The 22,742-nt window shown below is 40.3% G+C and overlaps 1 protein-coding gene across 3 annotated transcripts in view; it reads left to right on the forward strand.

Annotated features, from left to right (window-relative positions):
• Window positions 1–22,742, forward strand: part of Washc5 (WASH complex subunit 5) — a 57,334-nt gene that overhangs the window by 28,592 nt on the left and 6,000 nt on the right. For all 3 annotated transcript variants that reach the window (XM_005316161.5, XM_078016724.1, XM_040293671.2), the window contains 16 exons: window positions 154–283; window positions 2,918–3,030; window positions 4,387–4,553; window positions 4,630–4,705; window positions 5,816–5,926; window positions 6,777–6,917; window positions 7,378–7,458; window positions 11,045–11,146; window positions 12,157–12,336; window positions 13,293–13,417; window positions 14,978–15,140; window positions 15,551–15,653; window positions 15,741–15,820; window positions 19,225–19,328; window positions 20,091–20,220; window positions 21,147–21,243. In XM_005316161.5, the coding sequence (XP_005316218.2) occupies window positions 154–283; window positions 2,918–3,030; window positions 4,387–4,553; window positions 4,630–4,705; window positions 5,816–5,926; window positions 6,777–6,917; window positions 7,378–7,458; window positions 11,045–11,146; window positions 12,157–12,336; window positions 13,293–13,417; window positions 14,978–15,140; window positions 15,551–15,653; window positions 15,741–15,820; window positions 19,225–19,328; window positions 20,091–20,220; window positions 21,147–21,243 (1,903 nt within the window). The remainder of the gene's footprint in view (window positions 1–153; window positions 284–2,917; window positions 3,031–4,386; window positions 4,554–4,629; window positions 4,706–5,815; window positions 5,927–6,776; window positions 6,918–7,377; window positions 7,459–11,044; window positions 11,147–12,156; window positions 12,337–13,292; window positions 13,418–14,977; window positions 15,141–15,550; window positions 15,654–15,740; window positions 15,821–19,224; window positions 19,329–20,090; window positions 20,221–21,146; window positions 21,244–22,742) is intronic.

The raw sequence follows: 22,742 nt of genomic DNA on the forward strand, positions 1-22,742 counted from the left end.
CTCAATTTCTATAGCATACTAATGCTTGAGAAGAGGCATCAAGATCCATGTTACTTTGGGGTGTACCTTTTTTATAATGAATCAGGTCGCTTTGTAAACTGCCTGATCTGGATTTTCTCTTAAGGAAATGAATCTTCTCTGTCTCGTCAACAGATGTTCAAGCAAATGCTTTCGGAAAAACAAGCCAAATGGGAGTACTATAAGAAAGAGGGCTCAGAGCGGATGACCGAACTTGCTGATGTCTTCTCAGGAGTGAAACCCTTAACCAGAGTGGAGAAAAATGGTAATTGCTTAAGAGGGGGTGTTGGATGTGTCTACAGATTATTTGAAACCTTAGGAATTGGCCAAGCAGAAGGTCCTTCTGTTTTTGTCATTGTCTGCCATGACATCGTTCTCTTTTTTGGTAAAAAAGGGGTTTAGTGTGGGCTTCTCTACCCTTGTGCTCCCGTGGACTGTGTTCATGTCCATCTGGATGTCAGGTTTCATATCTTATCTTTGAAACATGTGCTTAGGCTAACCTAGGGGTTCTTTTCACTCTGATTCATAGAAAGGGATTAGAGAGTCAAAGTGCTCCCGACTCCCTGGTCCACAAGTCTTTGCTCATGACTCAGTTAATGTGCATTTGGGGGAAGATTACATAGCTCTTATAATCTCAGAAGGATAGGTCACCTAAGAATATTAGTAACTACCCACATAGATCATGTCTCAGATTCTTTTTTTTTTTTAAGAGAGAGTGAGAGAGGAGAGAGAGAGAGAAGTTTTTTTAATATTTATTTTTTAGTTTTCAGCGGACTCAACATCTTTGTTGGTATGTGGTGCTGAGGATCGAACCCGGGCCGCACGCATGCCAGGCGATCGCGCTACCGCTTGAGCCACATCCCCAGCCCTTGTCTCAGATTCTTATCTTCTAATCTTGCTTGGTTCTTGTCCACAGTGCATCTGGCATCTAGTGGCACAAAAGAGGGCCCGAAGACTGGTTGGGTTTTGTTTTTTTTTCCATTTGTGTATGCATTGGTTTTTTGTAGTACCTGGGATTGAACTCAGGGCTTTGCTCATGCCACTGAGCTATATCCTCAGCTGCTGACTTATTTTTGAAAGGAAACATCTCAAGTTTTAACTAAAATGATTTTGATCCTACTTCTTTTAGGAAATTCTTTCTGTAGGAAAATTTGTGACGTTGCTTCAGATTTTTATGTATAAGAACCTTTCAAATTGCCCCCAGAAGACCATTTTGAATTCTGAAGTGACAAATTAAGCTATTTTACTGCTTGATGTTGGTGTTATCAGATTCATTTTGGAATCTGATGTTAATTATATGTACAATTACTTAATAGAATAGCTTTTTTAGTAAAAAACAAATGACTTTGCTATCTTTAATCAATAGGGACTTGTGATTATTGTATTTTGGCTTTTGTTGATTTATTTTATGCTAGTTGGTTGCTCTAAAATGTATTTTCAAAGCATATTATTATTCCTATTGTAGAAAGTGAGTTTACAGTGATGTGATGTAATTGGCAACATGTTTTGCAAGTCAACATATTTTGACTGATGGGGCTGGGATTGTGGCTCAGTGGCAGAGTGCTTGCCTCGCATGTGTGAGGCACTGGGTTCGATCCTCAGCACTACATAAAAATAAATAAATAAAAAGTAAAAAAAAAAAAAAACATATTTTGACTGAAAAACAAGAACCACCGGTAACAATCTGACCAAATTAGTTGACTAGAATCAGGCTCATTAATCTCCATTAAAGTCCTCATTAGGTTTTTCTGAATACCAGATTGTTTCAGAGGTCATTCACATGATCATTTTATGCTTTTTTTTTTCTGGCTATGCAATTTATTCTGGCCTAGGAATCTTTGTCATTTGATTTTTATCCTGTGGGATAAACACCTTTAGCCTTGTTCTATGTATAAGGAAACAAAGCTTTAAAAATGTAATCATTGCCAAAGGTAACAAAGATCCAGGGCCTTGATCTGGCTCATGGCCTCAGACTTCAAATCTGTGCTCTTTCCCCTACTCCAGACCTGTGCCTCATCAGTTCTTTAAAAAAAAAAAAAAAAAAAAAAATTAAATACAGATTTCTTGTTCCAATTTCTGAAATAAGTTGCATTATAAGTCATTAAGTCTGAATAAAGTTCAACCACTCCTTTAATAAACACAAAAGCGTAGGGAATCAACTTGGTGCTGACTCTCCCATTTAGTAGCTATGTGACCGCGATTGTGATTCTTCATTCTGAGCATCAGCCTCCTCATCTGAGAAATGGTCCGAAGTGCCAACCTCCATTGTTGTGAAGATTAAATGAGACCAAGCTAGAATTCTGCCTCACACACCAGGGTGCTCAGAGCCTGTTAAAGCCCTTCCCTTTCATGCTGTGTGAACTACATATTGGTTTGTGAAGGCAGATGGCACCTCTCACCTGCTCAGAATTCCCACTCAGACCTCAGGCTTCTGACATATTGGTCTCCTCTTTGCCCTCTAAGACATGCCACCATCATTCCAGCCTGGGAGTTGGCTCATACTTGCCCCTCATTTAGATAGAAAACCCTTCTTCATTTCTCTGACTGTCCAGATCTTTACCCTCTCTCACTTCTCTAGAAAACTCCCCAGTACCTCTGTCACTGGGGAGTTCCCTCCCAACTCTCCTCTGCCACTATTGCCCCCTTGGCACGTGTTGTTTTATAACATGTATGTGGGCCTTTAATCCCTTTTGCCAAGCTTTTTAGACTAAGCTATTAATGTAGAAGTTTATTCTATGAGGACACACACTCCAGGTATTTTTGTTGTTCGGAGACTCCTGGAAGCAATGTTCGGCATATAGTAAAAACTCTCTATATAAAGAACTAGACTCATAAAATAATTTAATTAAGTTACAGGAATTCTGGGTTTCAGTAGTCTTTCTTATTTCTGTATCAATAGAAAATCTTCAAGCTTGGTTCAGAGAAATCTCAAAACAAATATTGTCCTTAAATTATGATGATTCCACTGCTGCAGGCAGAAAAACTGTGCAGCTAATACAAGCTTTGGAGGAGGTAAGAAAAGTCTTCAAATTCTCATTCTTGGATCAGAAATCTTGCCTATGACCTATACAACAGCTTGCTCATAAACATATATCTAAGAGAAGATTTCATCAGCAGCAAAAGCAATATGAGTTAATATGTTCCCTGTACTGTTACATGTAGTATCCTAAAATGGGGGAATAAATTCAGTGATGAGCATGACTATAAAAATAGCAGGGGTCAAGATATTCAACTCCAGAAAACCTATAGTTTTAGAAAAATAATTATGAAAGTGATATAGAGATGTTGGGAAAAGTGTGATGAAGAGGTGAAAGCAAAAACAAAACTGTGCATATATGCAATGTTTTAGGTTTGTAAAAATTATGTACCTAGGGCAAACTTAGAAATAAATAAGCAAAAATGAAAATAATTATGTAGTGATCATATGCTTATAAGTGGTGTATGTGCTTTTCTGGAAAAAAATAGTGTTTTAATGATTCAAAAATGATTATACCCAAAACACTGATTCTACCTCACCACTCTTAAATGTTTAATTGTATATTTAACTAGGTTTGAAATGCAAAATAATAGCATCAGAACATACAAGCATAGACTATTATTTAAACCTCATCTAGACTCATTATCTGTAACACTGTCCAATTTGGTATGATTGTACATTTGTAGAGATAGAATTAATACTATTTCATTTGGCAGACTTTCTTCAGGCTTTTTCTTTTTTCTTTGAGGTCTTTTAGGATGGCAACACAGTATAATACACAGTATAATACTCCATAGTTAGCTTACCAGAGTTTCTCATTCCAAAACAATTGCATGCTTGTACTATTTCTATTATGCTTGTTGGGAGGCTATTCAGTCTACGGTACACTAGAAACAACTTTGTAAATCTCTAATGCCTTCTGTGTTTAGCCTATTTAGTTTGGCATGCAATCCATACCTCTTTTGAGTTATATACATGAAATTTTTAGGACATTATGGCATCATTATTTTGTTTTAAAGAATATACTAAAAGAAAATAATATATAAGCACCAACACGTTGGTTGTGATGTAGCTTCTTATCTTTCTTAGGCAGTGATAATCAGATAAAGAATTAAGAGCATTTTCCAATATATCTTTATTTATAGTAAAATGGAAAATGAGAGCATTCACTTATTATGTCCTGTACATACAGGATCAAACTGGATGGGGCATTTTCTAATCCTGGAAAGTTATACAGCTTTTTATGATTTAGCTATGTATTTCTGAAATTATAATTTGGAATAAAAAGTTTATCAAGAAATTGTAAATAGTGTGCCTTGTATGAAGTGTTTTCAGGGAAAATGAGTACTTTAAAGGCCAGAACTTTTAAACTAAATGTACTTATGTAACAGGTTCAGGAATTTCATCAGTTGGAATCAAATTTGCAAGTGTGTCAGTTCCTCGCTGATACTCGAAAGTTCCTCCATCAAATGATCAGGACCATTAACATTAAAGAGGAGGTCCTGATCACAATGCAGATCGTCGGGGACCTTTCTTTTGCTTGGCAGTTAATTGACAGGTAACATGGACAGACTGACATTTGCCCTCGATGAAGTCCACTGGAACATCTTCTTAGAAATGTATTTCTTTTACAGTTTCACATCCATCATGCAAGAAAGCATAAGAGTAAACCCGTCCATGGTCACTAAACTCAGAGCCACATTCCTGAAGGTAGGCAAAGGACCACGCGGTCACATTCTTAGTTACACCACGAAGGATTTGTGCCCTTCACTTTGCCTCACTCATTAATCAGCCCAAAAGGTTTCATCTTTTCAGGAAGTTGGATCATTTCAGCATTTTTGTACACTGGAAATTATTAGCAGTTCTTCCAAGAACATAGTTTTTAAAGATTCCAGAAATATTTGAAGTTTGATTAAATAAGTTGGAATATGTTACAGAATATTGTTTTTAAATAAATATATATTTTTAAGTTTTATTAGTGTACTAATAAAACTAATAAAATGTGACTCCTTGGGTCTTTATTCATTAGATGTAAATCAAGTCCTTTTATTTATTCATTAGAAGGATTTTTATTGAACCTCTACTACAAACTAGTCTATACTCTAAAGGTGAAGGAATAGTGATGATCAACACAATCATGTTCGTTACTCTCAAGGTCATTTCAGAGCATAATAAATGAATAAATAGTTTGCTCAGTGTCTTCTGACAGTTACCAGATATGTCAATTCCAAGCTGTAATTTTTTCATATTTTAACGTCTCTAATTTTAAATGAGTTTTATATTGGATGGCATATCATAGTTTAGTTGTCAACACTTTAGTTCTTTCTGAGTGGCACATAAAATAATGACATTTCTCATACTTGATGACATCTCAGGTTGGATGAATTCAGTAGTCCACCAATTAGAATGTCTCATTTCCACAGAGAAGTAGTTGTCTCCTTTAGCATGGTGGCTCTCAAACTTGAGCATGCATCAGAAATACCTGGAGGGCTTATTGCAACACAGATCACAGGACCCCACCCCTGGAGCTTCTGAAGTCAGTCTGGGATGGGGTCCCACAATTTGCATGTCTAAACGTTCCCAGGTAATGCTGATGCTCATGATCCAGGAATCACATTTGAAAAGCTATCGCCTTAATAGGTGACTCTATTTTTTTTTAAATATATTGTCAGAAACTATTCATGATATTGACAAGGTTTGGTGGTTGTTGCCCTCCATTGTGTAAGGCCCAGATATTTTGTTATATGTTACATATTCTGGAGAAAAAGATTTCTAGGACTTTTAAAAACAGAAATAGTAATTATCTTATTTTTCTAACAGCTTGCCTCTGCCCTTGACCTGCCTCTTCTTCGTATCAATCAAGCAAATAGCCCTGACCTTCTCAGTGTGTCTCAGTATTATTCTGGTGAATTGGTGTCCTATGTGAGAAAGGTAAGAAGTACATACAGGTGATTTTGCTTTGATTAGCTGATTAGCTAACTGCTGTTTAAAATACAGAAGTATACTTGGGCCCTATAAAATGTATATTGTATTCCTTTTTTGTTTGTTTGTTTTAAACTTGATTCCAGAAATTTGTAATACTTGCAAATAAATGTATTCTTCCTGCTATTATAGACAGGCAGACTTTACTTTCAAAGAAATTTTATATCTATTTTTTGAATGCTAATGATATTGACTACCATTTTATAGATGCAGAGAAGGAGGAACAGAGATTGTAGCAGTGTCTTCAAAGTCACAATTGGTTGGTGAAAGAGATCTAGATCCAACATAGCCTCATCTGAACTTAATTCAAGCTTTCTTGGGGTCCTTGAAAGTTTGAATATCCTATGGTTCAACAAGAAGCCAGACATGCCTGGATTAAAATTTATCTATCACATACTAATAGAGTACTCTACCATGATGATATTTGATGTCTTGGAACTTCAGTTTTTATTTTTCCTTGCAGTGCTGAGGATTGAACCCAGGGCCTCATGCATGCCAAGCAAGTGCGCTGTCACTGAGCCACATCCCCAACCCTGAACCTCAGTCTTTTAAAAATCTTTTTGCAGCACTTTGAAGGATTGTTTTTATTCTGTGGGCAGTTAATGTTGGAAGGAGGGAGCTGCAGCTGCTAGCAATTAGGAAAGCAGCTCTGCTAAGTTCTCCAGCGTTGCCTCCTGTAGACAGACTGCTGCTCGTGCACACCAGAACCCTTTTTCTTACTGTCATCCTAATATCTGACAGCTAAGAAAAATAAAACAAGGGTGTGCAATTGTATTTCTCCCTTGCTCTGCCCTCACAGGTTTTGCAAATCATCCCAGAAAGCATGTTTACATCTCTTCTAAAGATCATAAAGCTTCAGACCCACGATATCATTGAGGTGCCTACCCGCCTGGACAAAGACAAGCTGCGGGACTATGCTCAGCTCAGCCCACGATACGAGGTGCCATGTTGCCCCGACTGCTGCCTTTTCATATTTAAAACTAAAAGCCACGAACTGTCACAGGCCTGTGTCACCGCCATGACCTGGGACCACTAGACTGATTCTGATTCATTTTCTCACACTCTTGTGATGACCAGTGTTTACCTTTTGAGTATAGTCACACCTAAATTTTAGATGTGAGAAACTGAAGACCAAAGAAGGGAAAGTTCTTTGTGAAATGTTGGAGAATAGATTGATATCTCTGACTCTCTTACCCAATATGTCCAACATGGACTTCACTTATGCCACAAATCCTTACTTCTGTATGGGCACGTGGATGCCGATGTTCTTTACAAAGCTACACATCCGTTTCCTGTGCTTTGCCTATTCCAGGACTATTATCCAGTTATTTTATCCTTCCATAGAAATGGCAAGTCTCTTATCCCAATTGCTTCATAATTCCTCTTTTTCTTTGTTATAGGTTGCCAAGCTCACCCATGCTATTTCCATTTTTACCGAAGGTATCTTAATGATGAAAACAACTTTAGTTGGCATCATCAAGGTAAGTGTCTCGATGCTGGTCTTTGTGCCCTTGCGGTTAGTCGTTTGGATTTTTCTGGTAATTATCATGTGTGGAACAGGGAGTGATGTTATCATCTTACTATTTCTCATCCCAATTTTGGTTTTACCTCACATGTTGATGAAGAAAAATTACCTTTATTGCTCATAATAATGAAAGCAATCTTATGTATAATCTTAGAATTTCTTCTAGTTCTGGAGGGGAAAATGTAGTATTAATAACTGTTTTATACAAGAGTTTTTTAACTCTAAGAAAAATCTGTTTCCCTGAATTTTTGTCATAGCAAAGAAAACAAAATGGCTCAATTTTCTTAGACATGATTGCTTTCTACTTTTTATTTTTTTCCCCATCACTGTTTCTCTCTTTTATTTTAGTGTTTCTATTTTGCACCCAGGTGAGGAGAGCTCTTAGCTTATAAATTATCTTATAATTTTACCCTCTGGTCATAGACTGTTATCCCCGCTGACACATGCAAGCTTCTCTTTTATTTTTTCTTTCTTCTCCTGGACCCTACTTCCATTCCCATTCTTCATAGCAACCACTCTGTGTCTGAGACATGTTCCTAATTATGCAATTTACTAAAAATGAGAGTACTTGCATATTTAGGGGCACACAATTGAATGTTCGCTTGTATTTCTGGTTTCTCTGAATCATTGTGCACTCAGTCTTTTTCCAACTTTTCTTACTGGTTTTTGCATTTGAAATTTATTTATGATGCTGTAGATCAGATAATCGGTTGCTTACAGCTACATCAAATTCCCCACTTTACTGAACTATCCTACCAGAGACTGACACCTCTTCTTCCTTTATCACAACCACTATCACAGTGAACATCTCAGCACTGTCCCCTCTCCAGGCCTGTGTGGGAATTTCCCTGAAATGGACATACCTAGGAGTGGCATCTCAGGACCCCACTGCCTCTCTGTGTTTATTTTGTCTGCATGCCTCTAGCCTGCCTTCTGAAATGACTATTTCCTGGGCTCCACCCACATCTTGGCGATTACTTGATGTTATCCTCTTTCTAATCTTTTGCCCAAGGGGTATAATCGATATCTCGCTGATGTTTTAATTTGAATCCTGCAATGACTCATGATGTCTCCCCATGTCCCCTTCACATAGTTTATTGTACTTTTATTTTTCCATTTATCTGATATGAGAAGAATTGGAACTTTTTTTTTAAACTAGATAGCTGTTGAATTGCCACATAAACATTTGCATTACTAAAATACAAAAAAAAAAAAAACAACAGAGGAAATGAACCCAAATATAAACGGAACATAGGTATATGTTTTCTAGAAAAATACTTAGAATAAATAAATAAAATGTCATTATGCCCCTGAAATTTCAATAGACTCTGCTCGACATGACTTTAGGCCTAATGCCAAATTAATTAAGATGATGTGCAGAGAATACACATGCTGGTTTATTTACTCCCAACTAATCCATAAGTACGATGAGCCCTAGGGAGAGGTAGAGGAAGAATGTGATAAGACCTAATTATTAGCAATAATTAAAGAAGAACTGCTTAATAAAGTGTAAATCTTTGCCACAGTCTTTTGGAAAGAATGTCATACTGACCAAGCCCATCCAATTAGGAGACTCTGCCAGTCCAATAACAACAGCTAAGGACTGTTGGAAGGAATTCTGTGGCCCTCACTGATCTTTGACCTCAGCATCTTAAGGATGTGTTTCAAAACCTTACAGAAGTATAGGATCACTGTGCTCAAAAAGACTTCAAACCAGTAAGATATACAGAAATATACATGAATAGTCATTGTTAGAGGCAGACAAAAGAGAAAAAGAAAGAATCTAAACACCCATTGGTAGGGGAATGGCTAAATGTTATGACACATTCATACTGTAGATTGCTCTGCTTTTGTTCAAAAAGAATTTGCCCCTGGATAGTTTCCAAGATAGAAAAAGTAGGATAACATACATGTTATGGTATATGTATATAAATGAATGTTTAAGTTTAAACACATATGTATGCATGTGGTCCCATTTAGATTTGTAAAATCAAATATGTGTGTAGATGAACATTTCTATGGATGAATGAATAGAGGAAGATCTGGAGGAAGCCATGAAAGCTGTTAACTGTGCTAACACAGGAAGGAGATGGAAACATGAGGAAGGGGCTGTGTGTGTGTGAGACTTTCCTAGCTGTGAAAACTTCTGCTGATTAGTGGAAATCCAGGAAGAGTGGAAGAGCCACTGTTTCACTAAATCTCTTCTTGGTTTTTTGTGTGTGTGCTAGGGACTGAACTCAGGGCCTCATGCATGAAGTACATACACTTCCACGGTGCTACACCCAGCCCCTAAGTCTGCCCTTCCTGGGATCATTTCTTCGAAAGCTTTGTTATTTCTCAACTATGTATATATTTATAATTTTTAATTATAAAATAAAATACAGATGCTAAGTTGAAGAAATAATTGTATGGTTTAATAGATTATTATGAGGTTCACACTACTCATTCTGATCACCGTGTGAGTCAAGAAATCTATTTAACCACCCCTACTCCTGTGTCTCCCCCATGTGCCCTGACCTAGTCTCAGTCTCTCCCTTTATGGTCTTAGTATTCGCAGATAAGTTTGTATACACTGTAGTTTAGAAGTGCTCATTGAAGGAAAAACTGTTGTCTCTCTGAAGTCTGTGTAACAGCAGGTTCTCCTGCACTCCTTTCTTTCCTCACAGTCAATCTGCTGCAGAGCCCAGGCCCTTGCCCTGCAGCAGTGCACGCTTGGGGGTGCTGATGGCGTCGTAGTCCAGTTGTAGTTCCCACATGTGTTTCTCAGGCTTTTGAGCTTTCTGCAACTTCCATTACAGTTGTCGTCTTTGAAGTTTAAATATAATCCAAACCAGATGGACCTGTCAGTTGTCTTGGTGACCTTAAAAATAATGATTCTTTACAAATCAAAAGGAAAAGAAACAAGTCTCAGGGTATTCCAGGGCATGGGCTAAAACCATTTGATGTTCTGTGGATCTGACAGGAGATTTATTTAGGGAACTACAATAGCTTTCTCATTACAGAAAAAAGTAATAAGTATAGAGTTTGATAGTAGATTTGCTTTCCTGTTTTATCATCCTAATTATAAATGGCATCCTAAGAATATTGAAAGAAGAAGAATTATTCCATTTATAGTGGTACAACTCGAAACTTGAGTTTGCTCACCTGGAGACAGATGGCCCAAGATGACATCTGGAGGAGAGACAAGCAGCTGAATTCAGCCCAGGCCCTTCATTCCTCCGCCCTTTCCTTGTGATAAGAAAAGGCACTTAACATTTAACGAAATGATGAAATGTGAGGCAATTAAAACTTTCCACACTCATCAACTTTGACATATCATGTTGTAAATTATCTCATGAAGCTGGCCGAGGTAAAGAGCATCCTAAGAGGTGAAGGTTTAGAAATTCTGCCCAAGCTGCCCCAGGTCAGATAGGGATAGGAAAGGGACAAAATCTAAATCATTTAGAGAAGAAGGAGGAAAATGCTGCGCTACCTTCTGGGAATTGGTTTTCCCCTGTGTTTCTTCAGGACTGGCCTTTTCCTAACTTGTGATTCGCACTTAGGTGGATCCGAAGCAGTTGCTGGAAGACGGAATAAGGAAGGAGCTGGTTAAACGGGTTGCTTTCGCCCTTCACAGAGGACTGATATTCAACCCTCGAGCCAAGGTACCAGAAGACCAAATTGCATCCATCCTGTTCTCACTCAGCTCACAGCTTGGACGATTTGTAACAAGACCTTCCTCCTCTAGTGTGACCTTTGGGACCAACAACTGATAGGCTCTTTGCTCCTCTATTATAATCCATTCATTTTACCAGGAAATCCTTTTTAAAACCAATGCTTCTTTCCTTCACCTGTTGACCCCCAAGTTTAAGAATTGATGTTTACGATTCAGAGGGTTTTTTTGTTGTTGCCGTTTTTATTTTTTAAGGTACTGGGGATTGAACCCAGGGCCTCACATATTCCAGGCAAGCATTCCACTGCTGAGCTACATCCTTAGCCCTTTTTATTCATTTTTGAGACTGGGTATTGCTATATTGCCCAGGCTGGCCTTGAACTTGCAATCCTCCTAACTTAGCCTCCCAAGTATCTGGGATTACAGGCTCATGTCCCAACACCTGTCTCAGAGTTACTTTTTATAATTAAAAGAATTTATTAGCCCTAAAGCTAATAGGATCTATGAAAAACGACTTTTTATTTTTGTTTTATCTGTTGGAAAATATAGTAATTTTCCCCATGAGAAAAATAAACAGGCCTAAAATTTATAGAGTATTTTTCAAGTCAATGAATTTAATTTAAAATATTTTTAAGGGTACTAAGATGAGATATGTTCACCAAATGATATGTGAGAAATCACCAGCATTCATTGTTTATATTCCTTTATAGGAAACTTTCTTTCCAAAGGAATAAAATGTATTCTCTGCTAAATATCTGACATCTCTTGCCACTCGGCCAAGATGAAGTCGGAAATTTTCCAATGCTTATACTATGTCTTAAACTGTGACTGTGGCTCCTTAGTCAGTGTATTAAAGTCTAATGAAGGTATTAGTAATGATAATCTTTTGGAATGTGGCCACAACTCTCAGCTGAATTGGCAAAGGAGCAGAGGAGTCAGATAACTTTTTGGAGCTTTTTTGCACAATTTCTTTTTTTTGCACATCTTCTCTTTTTCACACAGCCAAGTGAACTGATGCCCAAGCTGAAAGAGTTGGGAGCCACCATGGATGGATTCCATCGTTCTTTTGAATACATACAGGACTATGTCAGCATTTATGGTCTGAAGATTTGGCAGGAAGAAGTCTCTCGTATTATAAATTACAATGTGGAACAAGAGTGTAATAACTTCCTAAGAACAAAGGTATTTAACAATTTTAAAGTTCTTGATTTTACTAGGTATTTCTTATGTTTAAAATACACACTCTAAATCTCAGAGGTGCCAACAAAAAGTTTGTTTAAATAGCTACTCAAAATCAGTAAGCACTCGAGAGCACCTTCAGGAGCCATCAGGGTGGCAGAGAAGTTGACATGGCACCTTACCTCGGTGAGCTTCCTGCCTCAAGAAGGCAAGCATGATTACATGGCCACAGAACGGGGCTGCTGGCTATAACTTTTCAGCCCACGTGACTGAGTGCAGGAGACAGGCACCTCTCAGTGGGTTGGATCAGGGAATGTACCTGGTCTCTGGGGAGAGGAGCACCAGGCCTTCTGCAGTGGTGCTGGGCAGTCTGAGAGTCCGCCTTCCCTCCTCCTTATCAACAGCACTTCACCATCCTGTGAGTGGGTCTTATGGTTTTGAGTTGTGGTTCCTAATGGCTGGTGACCCTGAGTGCCTTTTCATGTGCTTACTGGCCATTTTAGTGGCCATTTTCTTTAAGAAAGTATCTATTGAAGTTCTTTACTCATTTTTTCTTTATTGGGCAAAGATAGAGCCCCGAATTCCTGAGTGCCAGGGCTGAGATTTCTGCAGTCAGTAAGGAGCACTGCAGGTTTTTAGGTGAGGGACTTACATGACAGGTTATTAAGTGTCTTCCAACCTTATAATATTTCAGGGCTTTCCATTATACTGATGCACATCAGCTCATAAGACAAAAACCCACGGCTTTCTCACTTCTCCTTAGTTGCTTCAAATATTTTCTTATTTATGAATTACCTATAGCATTTCTGGGAAGCTAGTATTAAAAATTTCCTCTTTAAACCAAAGAGTAGTTATTGTCACTGTTCATTTTCATAGTCATTGTCACTGTTCAGTTTTATCTTTGTAAAATTATGGGGAAACAGATAAGTGTACTAAATATTTGTGGTTTTGTTCCCTAGATTCAGGACTGGCAGAGCATGTACCAGTCCACTCACATTCCCATACCCAAGCTCCCCCCTGTGGACGAGTCCGTCACATTTATTGGTCGACTCTGCAGAGAAATCTTGCGGATCACAGACCCAAAGTAGGTGTTTCTAAATTCTGCTGAGCCTTGAGTCCCGTGGATGACCATGTGTACCTGTGTCACTGTGGCATGCGCCCTAATTTCAGCCCCTGGATCTTGCACTTGTCACCTCATATCCTGACCCTGAAGGTGACCTCCTTGTTTCTTAGCCCAGAACAAAGCCCTTTTGATAGTAAACACTAACATCTGTGGAGCGCTTACCAGTGCCCTCTTCTCAGCATAGAATACATCTGTGCATCAACACAGTACAGTAATCTTGGGAGGTCAGCATTATTGTTATTATTCCCATTCTAGGTATGGAATAACTGAGGCACAGGAAAGATTAGTCACTTGCCCAACATCATAATAAATGGTGGGCCCAGAATACACAGCAGGCCCTCTGCCCCTGGAGCCCAGCTCTGTTGAATAGCAGACCACTTAACTTTGTGCCTGGTGAATCCCATCTATAGTCACATCACATGGGTTCTGCATTCAGCAGGAACTGGGCAAATATATTATTAAAACTACCTTTGACAATATTTTAGGTGGGCATCTTGTTAGAGACTGGCATGCTGCCTCTCAGTTCAGCTGAACTCATTTTCTCCTCTTTCTTAATCTGAGCCACAGGAGAAGCAATTGGTACTAAGACCAATTGAGGGAAGAACAGGTTCCTGTCTTCTGTTTCAGGTTTAACCCGGGCACACGCTCACCAAGCAGAATGATTGATCAGTAGCCCAGGAAAATCTCCGCTTACTTGCAAATTTAATCCCCCTGGGGCTCTTTTAGCTCCTCCCAGACCCCTGTTTAGCAATGGTGTATAGTGGTGGATTTTAGAAAGTGGGGCCTATACCTGTTGAGCTTGTTGAAAAGCAGGGGCTGGGACTCTGCCCACATCTCCTGAGCCTGAGTCCCCAGAGTAGAAAGTGGGCATCTCTGTTTTTAACAGCTCTGCAAGTGGTTCAGGGGCCCTCCCGACAGTCTGAGAGCCAAAGATTCGAAGTGGCTGTTAGGGGTACAGAGCTAGAGCCAGGCCCATCCTAGTAACACCGAGCAGTCGCTGGATGCTGCTGGTTGTCATCATGAGTGTAAAAGGAAGCCTGGGAGGTGCTTGGAAGACAGCATCTGTGTTTTTAAGGAACTGGGAGGAAAGAGCAAACAGCTCTGTCATCACTGCTTGAGATGTTAGCGCACAAGGATTCTCAGTTTCTTCAAGGCCAAAAGGAAATGACTTGAGGACTATCTTGTCCTCAGTCCTGGCTGAGGGCAGAGCCTAGCCTGGTCTTTTCAATGTGATTCCAAACTAGTGGCCCTTCCCAGTAGCAAGGAGTGACTGGAACCATGAGGCCTGCCAAGGAGGGAAGGGGTCCAACTATTTGCCCGCTGTCCACTGGAGAGGGTCACTATGCACTGTGCTTTTTCCTCCCAGTTCCTTAACTGGGTGCCTAGACGCAGAAGTTAGAAAACACGAGTCATGTACCTGTTACTCTGAGCATTCAGTACTCCAGATTCTGATGAGTCCATGTCTTCAGGATGAATTTTGAGCCACTCTGGGGCTTTTGCTTTGTTTTGCTTTGGTTTTAGGATGACATGTCACATAGACCAGCTGAACACCTGGTATGATATGAAGACTCATCAAGAAGTGACCAGCAGCCGCCTCTTCTCAGAAATTCAGACCACCTTGGGGACCTTTGGTCTGAATGGGTTAGACAGGCTTCTGTGCTTCATGATCGTGAAGGAGCTGCAGGTGAGCCTGGGGCAGGCAGGCCTATCTCCACAGGGACGGGAGAGGACGGCTTTCGGGGCCAGTTAAACCCACGTGCCTTTTCTTTTGTGTTTTCTTACACTGACATCAGACATATTTGATTCTTACGGGTAGATAAGAATAGAGAGTAAGCTGGAATGTCTTGGCAGTCATAGTATTGGTACAGTAGACTGCTTTGGGGAGTCTCAGCTTGGGAGGATGAGATATTTTATCTTTAAAGCCAATAATTTCTCCCCACAAGACCCTGAGTTGCTGCTGTCCTGTCTTCCTATTTAGAGGCTGTGTGGCTCAGGTGAAGTCCCTGTTCCTCACAACTGTTGAGTAAACTACTCGAGTATGTGTTCTTTCTGTTCATTTTGTTTGGTTCTTTAATCACACGTCCTTGTTTTTAGAATTTCCTCAGTATGTTTCAGAAAATTATCCTGAGAGATAGAACCGTTCAGGATACTTTAAAAACCCTCATGAACGCCGTCAGCCCCTTAAAGAGCATTGTAGGTAAGCATCCTGAGTCCAGCCGAGGAGGGGGTGACACTGTGGCCTTTCTGAGTTTACTAAATAGAAAATTGTTTTTTAATTTTTCAGCAAATTCAAATAAAATTTATCTTTCTGCCATTGCCAAAACGCAGAAGATTTGGACTGTTTACCTCGAGGCTATAATGAAGGTATGCTATGGAGAAGGCGATAATCAATACTATGTTTTTAGCTTATTTCCTTGTACCTTGTTGGTCAAAAAAAAAAAAAAAAAAACTACTCTTGCAATTAAAACAAAAATATTGTACTTTATTGTTATTTCTAAATTCACTTATTCCTTTGCTTCCTCTCTGGGCTGTTTTTAACGAGGCTTTTTGAGGGTCTATGTTTCCCTTTTGCTCAGGAAAACTAGTTCTTTTTTATATGCCTTTGGCCGGAGATGTTTCCATCCAAGGAGATGGAAATTTTCTTCCAACCTTTTTAAATGAACTCATCTGTCCATTTGCAGTCCTGGGGGCTGCAAGGACTTCTGTCCCTTGCCCTTCTTGGGTCTACGTAGGTGTTTGGGAGCCATGTCCTCAGGGTGGAACATTATGCTTAACACTGTCAGTAAAACACTATGTCTTTGGAAATGAGGATGAATGGCAAATGAGGAATTCATCAGCTGGGTGGAAACCCAGCTTAATTTAGAATCCAGTCACCCCCTTTCCTCCCTTCCCTGTGGCCGTATGTATTTCCCATGGCCCTCTGCATCTTCTGCGTGTCCCTCTCTCATTGATTGCCACCAGAGATGTTCAACAACACTTTATGAAGTACCTGTTATGTGTGTTATGTGCAAGGTCTTGGCGGTTGCTGCGAAAAAGAGTTAAAGGAAACCCTTTGTGTCCCCTCGAAGTTTTCTTACTCTAGTAGATTCCCTGGGGGAACTAGGATTCATGGTGAAAGTATGTCATGTCATGGGAGAAGTCTAGAGGCCACAGGGGTGGCTGCATTCTCTTGTTCCCAGTCGTAAAAGCTATGGTGTATCAGCCAAACTCATAATTTATTTACTACAAGTTCAGAGAGTAGTTTTTTCATTCTTGTTTTTGTTTTACCTTTGAGAGAACAACTGGTAAGACAAGGAGCTTCTGGCTCTGCTGGGTGTCCTCTTGTGCAGCTGTAACACTGCCTCAGCCTCTGACCGTCTGATGTGAGGGCTTCTAGGCCACATTTCCAACTGCAGGAAAGCATTTTAGGGGAGTGGGAAATTACCTGCAGTCACACAAGCAGAAACTCAGCTCTGTGGGAGCGTAGGGAGATTGCAGGGACTCTTCCAAGGGGCTCAGAGTTTGCCCATGACTTACCAGACTCTTCTCAGACCAGCAGCTACAATGCTGTTAGTTATAATTGCTAGTATTCACTGTTAGCCAGGTGGTCATGTCTAAGTCAGTGGTCTTTAAATAAAGCCCCCAGGGGCAGATTTGTCTTTTATCTAGAATTAAGCAATTGCAGTCACTAATCCAGGGTTGACCTGGAACAGTGATGGAAGTGTTGATGGTGACAGCAGCTACGAGTCACACACAGCTGTGGGGCCCTGAAAATGCTGCTTGTAGAACTGGCAAATGAAATGTTTAATTGCATTTCATTTTAATTTAAATAGCTACATGTGGCTAGTGACTGCTGCCCTGGACACTGCCACTTTAAAAGAATCTTGGGGCAAGAATGATAAGCCAGGTGTCTAAACAGGCAGATAGGTAGGTGCAGTGAGTTCCTCACCCACCCCAGGCACATTAGCCTTTCCAATAGTTTCTAAGCTGGTCATGAAGACCAAAAATAAGAAATGTCAGTCGCCAGGAATCCATATCCATTAAATGAGAACAAATTACATTCAACCAATTTTATTTGTTTCCATTTCTAGTACTATAATTGCAAGAGAATCATTGACCCAGAGAACCCTAGACAAAGAGTTATGCAAGGAATTACACGGTACAGATTCAAGGTTTCAGGGACCTTTTTGAGTAGCCTGAGAGAACCTAACATTTTCTTGGCCTTATTCAAATTTTTTAAAGAATTTTTTTAAATACCTTTATTTCATGTATTTATATGTGGTGCTGAGGATTGAACCCAGTGCCTCACACGTGCTAAACAAATGCTCTGCCACTGAGCCACAACCACAGCCCCTCAAAATTTTAAATAGTACTTTTCTATAAATTTAAAGACTTCTTATCTATCAGTACCATTTTTTGGATTGACTTTTATTTCTTCATGTAAGTGGAATAATAGTCTTGTAAGAATACATGGAGGTTATTTAACACGTTATAACTGCCGCGGACTCCATTATCTAAATCACTTCTCTCCTCTTCCAGAGGAGGCCACTCTGTCTTTCTTAGCTCTTCTCTGCGCTGAGCAACTTAGGGGCAATACGTTGGTCTCCACCTGGTTGCCGCTTATATTATAGAGGAGCCTCTGCCCACCCCTCCCCCTGACAGTCCCCTTGCCATTCCTCAGAGATGCCCTCCCTAGACAAGTTCCCTAACATAAAAGGTGAGCATGTCCTGTGCAGCTCATGATGGTGACAGGTTGATGGGGGGAGCTGAACTCTCTCCAGCTTACCCCAAGTCAGTTCTCATGCCCCACGGTCATTCTGGACTTCTCCACAAACCATTTATACTCCTCACTGCTTTGGGATTACCACGGTTGATCTACCTTCTAAACATGACTCTTTGACACAGTTCAAGAGTTCTAATAGTTTGATCATTACATTTCATTACAGTTGGCCTCCACTCTAATCCTCTGTTTTATTTTGTTTTGTGTGTAGATGTGTAGATGTGTGCTTATTCATTTATTTATTTGGTACTGGGGATTGAACCCAGGGGCACTTTACCACTGAACTACATTCCCAGTCTTTTCTATTTCATTTTAAATCAGGGTCTCACTGATTGCTTAGGTTGACCTTGAACTTGTGATCCTCCTGTGTCAGATTCCCAAGTTGCAGGGATTACAGCTGTGTGCCACTGCACCTGTTTTTACATTCAAAAGTATTATTCTGAGATGGTGTCCCATAGATGTCACAAGATTCCCCCAAGAGGTCTAAGGCACATTTATCTAAATAAAAATGATTTTTTATAGGTCCAGATAATTACATGACCTATAATCCTGTGTGACATGGATTCTCAAGTCCCAAGAATGCCACTGGGACTGAATTTTCTCAATTTTGTGAACACAACAGTGAAATGGCATTCTTGGGACTTGAGAAAGTTTGGTGTAGGATAAATAGGAGGAAATCAGGCTTCTCATAGCAACTGCTAAACTTGAAGGCTTTATTCCAGAAGTCAAAAAACATGGCTTCACAGTGAGCATCTTTGATACAAGAACAACTGAACATCAGTGGGTCACCGTGACAGCTTCAGACGTGGGGCTGTTGAGGTTAGCAGGTGGGGCTCTTCCAAGGTGTCCCTTGAAGGGTTTAATGCTGGTGTCCCTGAAGCCCGTCCAGGAAGCCTTACACATTCTGCCATGTTGTGACCTTCAGTGCACAGTTGCCACCCTGTGTTTGCCTCCTTGCTCTCTGCAGGACTTGACCCTGTACCACCTCTTCTTTTCCCTGCTCTTCCAGGTTGGACAGATGCAGATTCTGAGACAGCAGATTGCCAATGAATTAAATTATTCCTGTCGGTTTGACTCCAAACATCTGGCAGCTGCTCTGGAGAATCTCAACAAGTAAGTGCCAGGGTTTCCAGCAGCCCTCTGTGTGCCTGGACTCTTCATCAGCCAAGCGCCCTGGTCCCTTCAGTTCTTACTGTTCCAAGGTGTTTGGGATAAGCGGTCTCTGAATTTCAAGGCCTTCTTCCCACAGATAAACAAATCTTTCTAGAGAAGAATCTCTTAATATTCTCTCTTTCTTCTCTCTCTGATGAATTCATTTATTCTGCCAATATTTTTTGATCACATAATACTCACCTGACATTACACTAGGTACTTGTACAGACTTGGAAAGTAGTTATTACCAAAAGGCACAACTGGCCTTCTACAGGGCTGATGATCCCTGATCACCCAGAGAAAAACAGAAAGTGTGTTAATAACCAGGAGAGAGTATGGGCCCCTGTTCCAGGGCACTCCCACATCCACTACCCACCAGCACCCTGCTCTCATTTCCAGCCTTCTGCTGAAAGATGAACACTTCATGCTTTTCCATTACAAAGTCAGTACTCTGAAAAAAGCAGGTGTTGAAACCACTTCAGGCAGTTCATAAGTCTGAATGGGGAAAGAATTTGATCTAGGCTGACTCCAACAGATGAAGTGATCCTAGGTCAAATTCTCCACTTACAAGCAATCACAGGTGTGCAGATTGGGAATTAGAAGGATCAAGCCCCCATTTGAACATAAGAAAACTGAGGCCTAGAATGATCACATCACTGGTCTGTGTTAACTGTGTGTGAATTCAGCTAGAGCCTCATGTTGACCACTGTTTCTTCTGTGTAGGGCTCTCCTGGCAGATATTGAAGCCCATTATCAGGATCCTTCACTTCCTTACCCCAAAGAAGATAATACACTTTTATATGAAATCACAGCCTACCTGGAGGCAGCTGGCATCCACAACCCGCTGAATAAGGTTTGTAATTAACATGTACAGAGGTGTGGTGGGGACATGCACTGCAGAAGGCCATTTGACCCAGGTTACAGATCAGTGCATGAAATGTTTGGAGAACTTGCATTCAGACCCCAGAGCTTCCATTCTCTCAAGTTCATGCCCTCCCTGCTTTGATCTCACTTTCCCTGCCTGGCTCAGGGTGTGAGAATCAAGCACTGTGGTGTTGTCAGAGCTGTGAAAACATTGTGTCCGTGAAGATTGGCTTGGGCCTAGTCTGGGGTTGGAGCTTGGACCTCATTGGTTAATGCTGACCAAGGCTGCATACTCACAGGTGGCGGGGCCCACAGGGCTGATGGTGCCTGTGCCCCTGGCCAGTGTGCTACCCTGTCCCTGTGGAAGTGAGTGGTGGGGAGAATGGCATGGCTGTGCCTGCCCTGTCTTTTCTGTCCTGTTAACTGGGAGGGAGACTGCTCTGTGACGCTGCCCTGGGGAGCCAGTGACAGAGGAGGACTTGGCTTTCTGTCTCTGTGTCCTCTCACTTGCTGCTGCCTGGGTCTCTTCCCTCTCTCCTTCTCTGCCCTCCTCTCCCTGCCCGCTCCTTGCTCTCTTCCTGTTTTGCTTCCAGCTCCACCTTGACTGCCGAGTTTTGCCCTCCCTCGCTTCTTGCTCTCCACCCTTCTCCCTCCCTTTATTACTGACATGGCAGGATTCAGGGGGAAGGAACTGCTAGTCTCTAAAATATTGTTCTTTCCAGAAGGACTAAAGGTGATATGGTATTTGTGATTGGATGGGGTCGCAGTTGATAAACAGAACTCGGCAAATTAATGGAAGAATCTAAGAATCAGACAGCAAACTGATATGACTTGAAACTTTTCATTTGAAAATGTGTTCTGTGTTGTTTTATAATGAGAAGAAGCCATCAATTTTTCTTGCCTTTCTCTTTCCAGATTTATATAACAACAAAACGCTTGCCCTATTTCCCAATTGTCAACTTTCTATTTCTGATTGCTCAGTTGCCAAAACTTCAGTACAACAAAAATCTAGGTACGTATGACATGTGTTCTTTGCAATAAGTTATAGTAACAATAGCTTAACATTCAGATATGAGATTGCTTCTTAGTTATTTGTACGCTATGAAATCCATGTCTTTGGCCTCTGAAATATTTTGACACCCCTTCAATGGAGCCAGTAGACTCCAAAATAAGGCAAGGACCTTTCTAAGGGTTCGTTATCTAGCCTGCATCATGTGAGGAACCTGTTCTTTGCTTCTGTCATTTAATGTTTAAGCAAATCACTATGGTGTGAAAGAAACTTCTTTTGGCTAATGTTCTATTCTTGCAACAAGTGCCACCTGCCTCCAATGTATCAGGAACTGTGATTTGAAGAGTAACAATATAGCTAAGGAGATAAGACTATACTACATGGATATCTAATACTTAAATATGAGTATAATTATATGTCATAATATTTGGTATGAGCAATAGATACCAAAGGCTTTCAGTGTATTTGTCCTGTCTAGAAATATGATTAATATTTTTGTCATTGTTTAGTTTATTTTGAACATTTTTGTAATTACCTTATAGAGTCTCAAATACTTTCTGTCTCCAAACTTCATATCCAACTAAGTGGAATTTTTTTTTAAGAGAGAGAGAGAGAGAGAGAATTTCAATATTTAATTTTCTGTTTTTGGCGGACACAACATCTTTGTTTGTATGTGGTGCTAAGGATCGAACCCCGGGCCACACGCATGCCAGGCGAGCGCACTACCGCTTGAGCCACATCCCCAGCCCCAGTGGAATTTTTTTTAACCCACTATACTTTTTAATTTAAAAAGCACTATAAGAAGATTTCTACAAATGTTACCATATATTTTCTTAACCAGAGATTTTAAAATGCATTTCTCTCTTAAATAGTTTCACTTGATATTTCTTGAACATTTTTAGGGCAAAAGTATGGAGTATCTTTTAATGTCTTTATTTCCATTCAAAAATATTTATTGGTTGTAGACATTATTCCCATCACAAGACCCATAACTGCCACAGAATGTTGTCAAAAAAAAAAATATTTGCTATGGGAGGGAGGAGACGGATGTATGTTTGGATTCTAGCTTCACCATGCGTCACTTATATGACTTCAGCGGTCACAATCAGTCCAGGGAGCTGTTCTGGGGTGGCTGCTACACAGGGACAGGAGGTGAAGGCTCATCTTCCCAGAGTTTTTCCTCTCTCAGCGGTCCCTGTGTTTTTATTCAATAAGAACATTTTCTCATAAACCATTGCTTGTCTGTGTTCACTCTATCAAGTTTTCCCCTTATCAATCTGTTCGTTCTATGAAATCTTTGCCTACCCCAGGGTCACAGAGATATTCCTCTAGGTCTTTTCTACAAGCTTTGTGGTTTTAACTTTTTCATTGAGGTTCATCTTGAGTTACTTTTTAATATTTTTTTAGTTGTAGATGGATACACCACCTTTGTTTTATTTCTTTATTTTCATGTGGTGCTGAGGGTTGAGCCCAGCGCCTCACATGTGTAGGCAAACGTTCCA

Source organism: Ictidomys tridecemlineatus, chromosome 7 (genome assembly GCF_052094955.1).
Source record: "Ictidomys tridecemlineatus isolate mIctTri1 chromosome 7, mIctTri1.hap1, whole genome shotgun sequence".
Classification (NCBI taxonomy): domain Eukaryota; kingdom Metazoa; phylum Chordata; class Mammalia; order Rodentia; family Sciuridae; genus Ictidomys; species Ictidomys tridecemlineatus.